Here is an 8175-nt window from a genome sequence, read left to right on the forward strand (position 1 = left end):
ATCGCTCGTTAAGCAAGTTATTTTTCTAACAATTAATTTTGCTCGTTAAGCGAAATGATCTTTTTTGTATATTTTAACATACAAAATATGTTTATAGAATTATTCTTATCAATTTGTTGAAATTTTAAGAATTGAGTCAACGCTGGTTTAAGTAAACTAAAAATGTACATGAAATATAAATTGAATTAACGTCCAAAAAAAAAATTGTAATAAAATAGCACACAATTAGTTTTCTACCTATACTGTATCCGACAACAATCACCGCACTGTTTGTGTTTCCTATTAATCAACTGTTACAATTCGATACTGTTCCAATGGAAACGGTCAGATCACGTGCTCATTATAGTCGCTTAGTGAAACTATATACAGCACTAATCTTTCGAAATCGGATTGTCCCTAGTTACAGTTGTATTTGGGTACAGAGATTTCAATTTATTTTTCATTCTAAACATCAAGGAAAAATATTACTGCGATTACTGTAAGTTTAAAATATTTATTTCATTAAGCTAAATATGTAAAAATTAGAAACAATTATCTATGTAAATAAGTTATTTCTTGGAATTTAAATTTTTAATTCGGTAAATTTTGATATGTTCAAAATATTGAAAGATTTTTTTAAAATCCAAATTAAAAAAAAAAACTTGCAATATTGATGAATTGTAACAAAAAAATAAACAATAAAAGTAATTACATTTACATTCAGAACATTTTTGTATCCTCGAAACATATGAATGACAGTGATAAGTTGTAAAGTATGCTTCGAAGGATAATTTGAAATATTTACAATATTGACGACGTCAAAAGGAAATGTTGTTTTATTTTATTAGGAAAACTGAAGTAAAGGAATATATAACAATAAAATAGAATCCATTAAAAATGCAGAAAAAATGTATACATCAAATAAAAATAATTGTCTTCACTTGTCCAGTTTTCCTTATTATTCTGAGAATAAGCAATACAAGTATTACGTTGCAAATAAAACGAATCATTTTATTCCGGAAAGGACATATTGAAATTGAGGAAGCATTTCGCTTAACGAGCAAAATTAATTGTAAGAAAAATGACTTGCTTAACGTATCTTATAACGAGTGACGACTAGAAGAGAAGTCCTGGATTTCCACATATTATGTGTATTTTTGAATAAGTTTCACTATACGAGTAAAAATCCGGAAATTTTGGAACGGATTAAACTCCTTAAACGAGATTCCACTGCATTTTAAAAGAAGTAAATATTGACTTAGAAAACCTAATTCATCTTATACAATTAGTGTCATATTAATTTTTAATACATATTATATCCTATAAAAGTGTGGGGTTTTATATATTTTATGATTATATGAGGGATTTCAAACCTTCTTTAGTTGTTCAAGAGCAGTGATTGCGTTCATTAGGAGGTAGGTGGAACAACATCCATATTATATACATTGATGTTTTTTTTTTATTGGTGTTCTATTTACGTGTTTTATGTATAAATGCATCTGTACATAGGTGCACTTCCATGTACAGATGCAGTGGGGGAATAACGCTCCGCCCTCGGTAGAGATGATGTCCTGCGCGGCTTCGAACAAGGAACTGCGAGGAATTAGTTTTGTGCACTCTCATAAAATTGTTGAACCTCAATATGAAAGCTCAGATGCTCAACACGCTCCAAGTATTGGTAGTCCTCGGCTGGATCATTACAATGGTAACAGGTACAGTTAAAAGGAAACGTTAAATCTTTTGTTGGTAAACTCGCCAAATCCGTCTTTGATCTTTGCAGCCGCCAACATCCGGGAATGCGTCGTCGCCACCGATTGCAAGGATAAGAGATACGATTGCGTCCGCTTCATCTGTACCTGTTTACCGTAAGTCGTTACGATCAATTATTATTTAAAAAAAAATCAAGAAATTTAAGTTAAAAAAAAGTATATTTTCATATTTATTTGAGTTTGTCTTTGATTAGTTTCTCATTTGTATTATTCAGTTGATACGACAACTATTTTAGCGAAGCAATTAAAAAGTTATTCAGCAACTCCGAACAGTTATGTTTTGTACTAAGTTATATTAGGATTTATACGGGATTGCTTGCATTTGTCCTTTGTTTTCAGGCAGTACAGATCAGGAGAGGACGACTGCCAAGAGGTGACCATTCAGGTGGATGCTCCTGAAACCACCAACAAGACAAACGTCGTGGGTGGTATTTATAACGACTCGCAAATTTCGGTTTAGTCTGTATTGCTTTTTCTTCTTTCTCTTCTTTTGTTCTTCTTTTCTAGTAAGATTGAGGTATCTCAGCAAGAAGTATCAGTCCAGCCTGAGCGAGTCTGATACATTCATAATCACTGCTTGGGTAATGCTCACAGCTTATATCCCTTTGCTCATATGCTTCTGCTGCCTACTTTCTAAGTATGTCTTACACTAACAGCTTTAATCCCATTTACATTTCTCGGTGCGTCTATTATTTCAGTAACTGCTACAACGAGTGTTTCGGATGTCCCAATGCTGCCGACCTAGAGTAGAACGCTTTCATCCAACAAAAAAAAAACATAATTACCAAAATATAGGCACTGTCAAATGGATTAGTAAAGTATAGCACCCACCAATAGTTAAAAAAAAATATGCTTAGGATAAATTAAATCAAAATAGCTTGAAAAGTTGTCAGTAGTTATATATCAACAAAATTCATCTGCAATGTTAAATCAATTAGATAATTTTAAATTTATTAGCGTAAAAAATATTAATTTTGTGAACATGCTAATTGTACCCAGTAGAAACTGATGAAACAATAAAAAAAAAAACATTGAAAATGTACCTAAATTTTTATTATTATTCCAACTCACAAATTTCCGATCAATTTATTATTTTTTTTACATTCTTAAATCATAGAAATTTGTCTACATTCTTATTTATTCCAACTCACAAATTTCCAATCAATTATTTTTTTCATCGCAGTTGTTAAAAATGGTAAGCATTTGAAAATGCTTTTTTTTAAGCGGCTTTTGAAAATGGTAAGTATTTATAATTTTTATTCCATTATAAATATATATATTTTTTTTAATTTCAATGTAAAAATCAAGCAAAATATTGATTTAAACATCAAAAGAGGATTTAACTTTGTAATGGGCAAAACGCACATAGATCTATTGAAAAATATTTAATTATTTTTCAAAATAATGATGCGAATTGAAACATCATCAGAGGCAAATATAACGTTTCAAAAACAAACAAAAAAAAATGCTCTCGCTAATTGGCATTTATTTGATCTAAATTTAGTTCATGTCACTACTTAGTTGTAGCTATTAAATTTGAAATAAAAAAAAAATGCAGCCAACACCCGTTTCCATTAAACACGAAAATTTCTATTATTCGGCGATGCGAAATGTAGTTACATACTGAATACCCGTGAATTGAGGACGAATTACATAATTAGCGGTGATCTAATTAATAATAGTACGAATTCTTGAAAGCCAACTGCACCAAATCCGACATATCAATAGAGCGAAGCTCATGAACTCCAAATAGAGGCCGTATATTTCCAATGGTATAGATAATCTGATACGTCGTAATTGGCGAGGTACTCTCAAAGACAACATCCTTACAATCCTTGTGTATAATCCGAAGCTATACATTGTTTGATTTGCAATACAATTATATTTGCAAATAAGTGTTATTATATAATTAGGATTAGTTTCAACGATAATCACTTATTGATCAACGAGCATATACATAAGCAACCTTATTATTATAGTAATATATACAAAAAAATATAAGAATAATTCTTTACTATGCTTCTTCTTATCCAAATTCGCCTATTGATTAATGGAATTAGCGGGGAATTAAACGGAAATTAACTTTAAAAAGCAATTGTTTCAACTAATTACTTAAAAAATATTGAACAGTTTTATGTTGTATTCGTTTCATTTTTTCAACCAAATTGCAGAAATGAATCAATCGTGCAATGTATTAATACATATATACTAATTATTGGGATATTGAAACTATTATTTGCTTTGTAAAGTAATTACATAATACGCAAGGTTCGTGTATAATTACTCCTAGTTACAAACTAATGACCGTTTATCAAACAATTCGATGAATATTGCGCGTTTCATTAAAGACATCATCCGTGCATTAAATATTTAAACAAATATAGACGAGATATGGGAATACACATTTAATCAATCATTATTTGCTTTGTTTCATATGTAATTTGGTGACATGTTAAACAAATGAAGTAAAATTTATTAATGAAGCTGAATAAAAATGTTCGTTTGAATCTTTTTTTTATTGTAGGACTCGCAACAGGTGCAGATATACCTCTTTTAAAACCTAATATCCTGAAGCGAAATTTCAACGATGTGCCAAATTTCTCGAACTGAAAAGTAGAGTTTTCAGCAAGTAACATTTTGAGATGTTCATAATTTCTTTAGTTATTAAGCGATTTAAGTTTACTGTTGTATTTACGTTTCTGTAAACTCCAAAATGCACTTATTAAAACCTTTTTATTCTGCAAATGATATTTGTACACATTGATAAACACTAATTTATTGTTGTCATAGGATGCAGTATACACGTGTGTTGTTTATTGTTGCGAAACGTTTGCTTTCATAGCAGTCTGGTAACTACGTACAAAGGCTGCGATACCTTTTGATGTATGTTTATTGCATGACAATTTTCTAGATTTCTTTGAACATCAACAAAAGATGCACCAATAACGACGCATGTTGTGCGCCATTAAAATCTGCACTTGCACATCCTTTTGCAGGACTACATTATTCTAATAAGGTCGTATCGAGATGCTACACTTTCAAATTCTAACATTTTACTAACTAAATTGGATATTGATTGAAATGTCCCTTTTCGCTTAACATTTGTGTGGAATGAATTGTCTCCTTGAAAGTATATTTGCACGTGCGACATTTCAAACATAAACGTGTTTGTTTCAACTAATCAATCGACATTTCAAACCTAGATTTAAAAACTTTTTTTTTTTACTTTTAATCATTCATAAACTGCCACAATTATGACAATGAGTTGAACAGTTTTTTTACATAAACAAAAACAAAACAAAATAAATAGGCATAAAGCGGAACGATTTCCCATTGAAAATCTTCCTATAAACAAATATAAATTTAACAAAAAAAAAATAATAATTCAATAACAACCCAACTAAAAATTGATTTTGACGACACTATCAAACTTAAATAAAAATAATCACTCTAATGGACAAAAACGAACTTTTATTTTCTAAAGGGAGGTTTATTTGTCACAATTATGGACATCAATTAAATATTATAATCCACGTATATTGCCAGTAAAATTACCAAATTATTTTTTTTGCTAGGAAGTAAGGAAATTTCTTGAATTCTTGAAGTTTAATTTTTTATTATATATGCTCCAACATACATACAAAGGACAATTAACATCAAAGAATTTCTCCTCACAAAGAAAAAAAATATAACATTGAATTTGTTAATAGTTAAATCCTCTAATTATTTGAAATAATTTGAATTGACGGTTTTCTTAATTTCTTTTGTACTAATAAACACATTTTTTTTATTATGTAAGACAAATGTTAATTTTATATGGTCAGAAAGACAACCGTGAATAACGCAAAAGTTGAATTAATTTTTATTTAAAAGTATGAAGAGAGGCTGCAACTAAGCAAACACGTAATAATATTGATTTATGCCCCATTTATATTCATGTTATGCAACAGTGTATACTTTAACATAAGTTTATATAGTGAATTATCTCTATGTATTTGATTGTTGAATAATTATTGTAATTAATTATTAATTATAAATAACAAACTAATTATTATTTAGTTGCAAGAAAATTATTAGGGAAATGTAGTTTCCAATGTAATAATTATATTCGAATACTTTCTTAAGTTATATAATATAAATTAGGATAAAAATATATATTTCATTACTAATATTTGGCATTGAAAACATTTTATAATATAAATTATCAAAGTGTGGGTCGTGGTCAAAGTTTAAGAATCACTGCACTACAGCACGAAGATGTTAATAGTTTCGTTGGAAAGGTGAGGTATTCAACTATAAATGATGTGGTCGATTATATAATTATATTATAGGGCTGTCGAGAAATTTACGAAAATCTGAAAAAAAAATCGTAAAAATCGTCTATTCTCTGTTACGCAACAAACATTACTTTTGTTTCATAAAAAGTTGTGTAAGGATGGCGCACATATAACTTATTCATAAAATGCTACAAAAGTTACGAATTTTTTGTGAAATTAAGAGAAAACGTGAAAACTCGTCGTTTCTCATAGAAAAAACCATTTTAAAGAAAATCCTATTCACTTTTTTTACAATTTCTACAGCTCATAGCAGGCGACTCGACTGCAATACGAAGATGCCAGTAGCCTCGTTGGAAAAGTGAGGTATTCAGCTTTAAATTATTTCGCCAAATTGGATTCATAATGAAATTAAAATGCTTAATTTTGGCAACTTTTAGTAGATGTAGACAAACCACAATGCCGGCAGTTAGCTCATTGGAAAGGTTGTAATTTTCGTTTTAATTTTCGTATTTAGCTCATTAATGGTAATCGATTAATTAAATAAAAGTGAAAGTAGCGCAAATTGAAAAAAATAGTTAAATAAATGTTTATATTCGTATATATTTGAAATTTTTAATTTACTGTGCTAAAAAATAATTATTGCGCTTTCGTTTGCTACAAAATAAATTAGTTTTGGTCAATTAATAAGACAGTTATTAAGCTTTAATGAGTTGGCGGTTTTCGCAAATCAAAAAAATCTGTCGGAATAATTAAGAAACAGTCTGCAACCACACATACTTATGTCTGTTGCATTTCCTGCAAATTCCGACAGATGTCGCTGCTTGTTATAATTAAAATGCATATAATTTGAAATCTAATAACTTTTTAATTTATTAGACAAAAGTAGTCAGTACATCTACAATAAGTTATCAAAATTAAGCATTTTAATTTCATTCTCAATCCAATTAAGTAACTTAGCACCTAACCAATGAAAAATATATTATAAAACACCTGACAAATCGAGTTACAGAAACTTTATATTTAAGGCAGTAGAAATAATGATGCTTTTTGTATATCCGTCGGCCGATAAAATCAGATAAAAATAAAACAAATAATATGCATTATCAATATCTTTATTAGGGTCAATAATCAAGAGCTATGATAATATTGATAATTGATAATATATACTGTAAAAATATGAATAGAAACAATCAAATATATTCTTTTTAAAGTCTAACAACTAATTTCATAATTTCCATGTTTTTTTTCGCGTTTTTCTCTCTGCTTTCTTCATCAAATAACATCCACAATTTTTCAACGAATAGATCTCGAATATCAAGTATTACATGCATATTTTTTCCTTTTCTTATATTTCTCAATTACACCTAATCAATAAAATAAAACCTAATTAAAAAGGTTACATTTCTTTGGTTAAAAATTCATTGTTATTCATCTTCAATTATTCTGTTTGTATCGATCAAAACTTATTATTTTTGTATCATAAAAAGTTGCGTAAGGGTGGTGCCCATTCTACGCAATCATAAAATTCAACAAAAGTTACGTAATTTTCATGAAATTAAGAAAAAACGTGAAAACTTAACGAAACAGTGATTTTTAAGAAAATCCTATTCACTTTTTTCCAATTTCTACAGCTTGTAGCAGGCGACTCGACAACAGTACGAAGATACTAATAGCTTCGTTGGAAAGGTGAATTATGCAGTTTTAAATTGTGTGGTCGATGATGAAATTATCTTGAAGGCTTGTGGAGATATTTACGAAAATCTGGAAAATCGAGATACGTAACCAACAAAAGTTACGTTATATCATTTTCTGTATTAAATATATTTAACTAACATTTGAAATTTATTGATTATAATGTTTGTTAATGATTATAATATTAAATTTGTTGCAATTATTGCAATTATCTATATTACTTAATTTGTTACAGAAATTTGTTACTTAATATGCCAAAACTACATTGATTATTGATCACTAGATGGCAGCACCGAAACTACCCCTTACGCAATCTACAGTAGTGCTAGGAATTAAAGTTATTGATCTATTCATGAAACAGTGCTTCTGGTGGATAGATGTCTCCAAATTCGGTTGTTGGTGAACCAACCACGGTGGAATATTTTAGAGTGAAATTATTTTGAATTAATTATGCAGCG

At 29.0% G+C, this 8175-nt stretch overlaps 1 protein-coding gene across 1 annotated transcript; it reads left to right on the plus strand.

The window, feature by feature from the left end:
• The first annotated feature begins 1621 nt into the window (after positions 1 to 1621).
• On the plus strand, positions 1622 to 2631 carry LOC108557794. The gene is made up of 5 exons (XM_017914454.1): positions 1622 to 1691; positions 1760 to 1844; positions 2088 to 2176; positions 2256 to 2385; positions 2447 to 2631. Exons 1-5 carry the CDS (start codon positions 1622 to 1624, stop codon positions 2496 to 2498), a joined length of 426 nt encoding a protein of 141 aa, XP_017769943.1. The 3' UTR covers positions 2499 to 2631.
• The last annotated feature ends 5544 nt before the right edge of the window (positions 2632 to 8175 follow it).

This window comes from Nicrophorus vespilloides, unplaced genomic scaffold, assembly GCF_001412225.1.
Source record: "Nicrophorus vespilloides isolate i.1.1-1 unplaced genomic scaffold, Nicve_v1.0, whole genome shotgun sequence".
Taxonomy (NCBI): Eukaryota; Metazoa; Arthropoda; class Insecta; order Coleoptera; family Silphidae; genus Nicrophorus; species Nicrophorus vespilloides.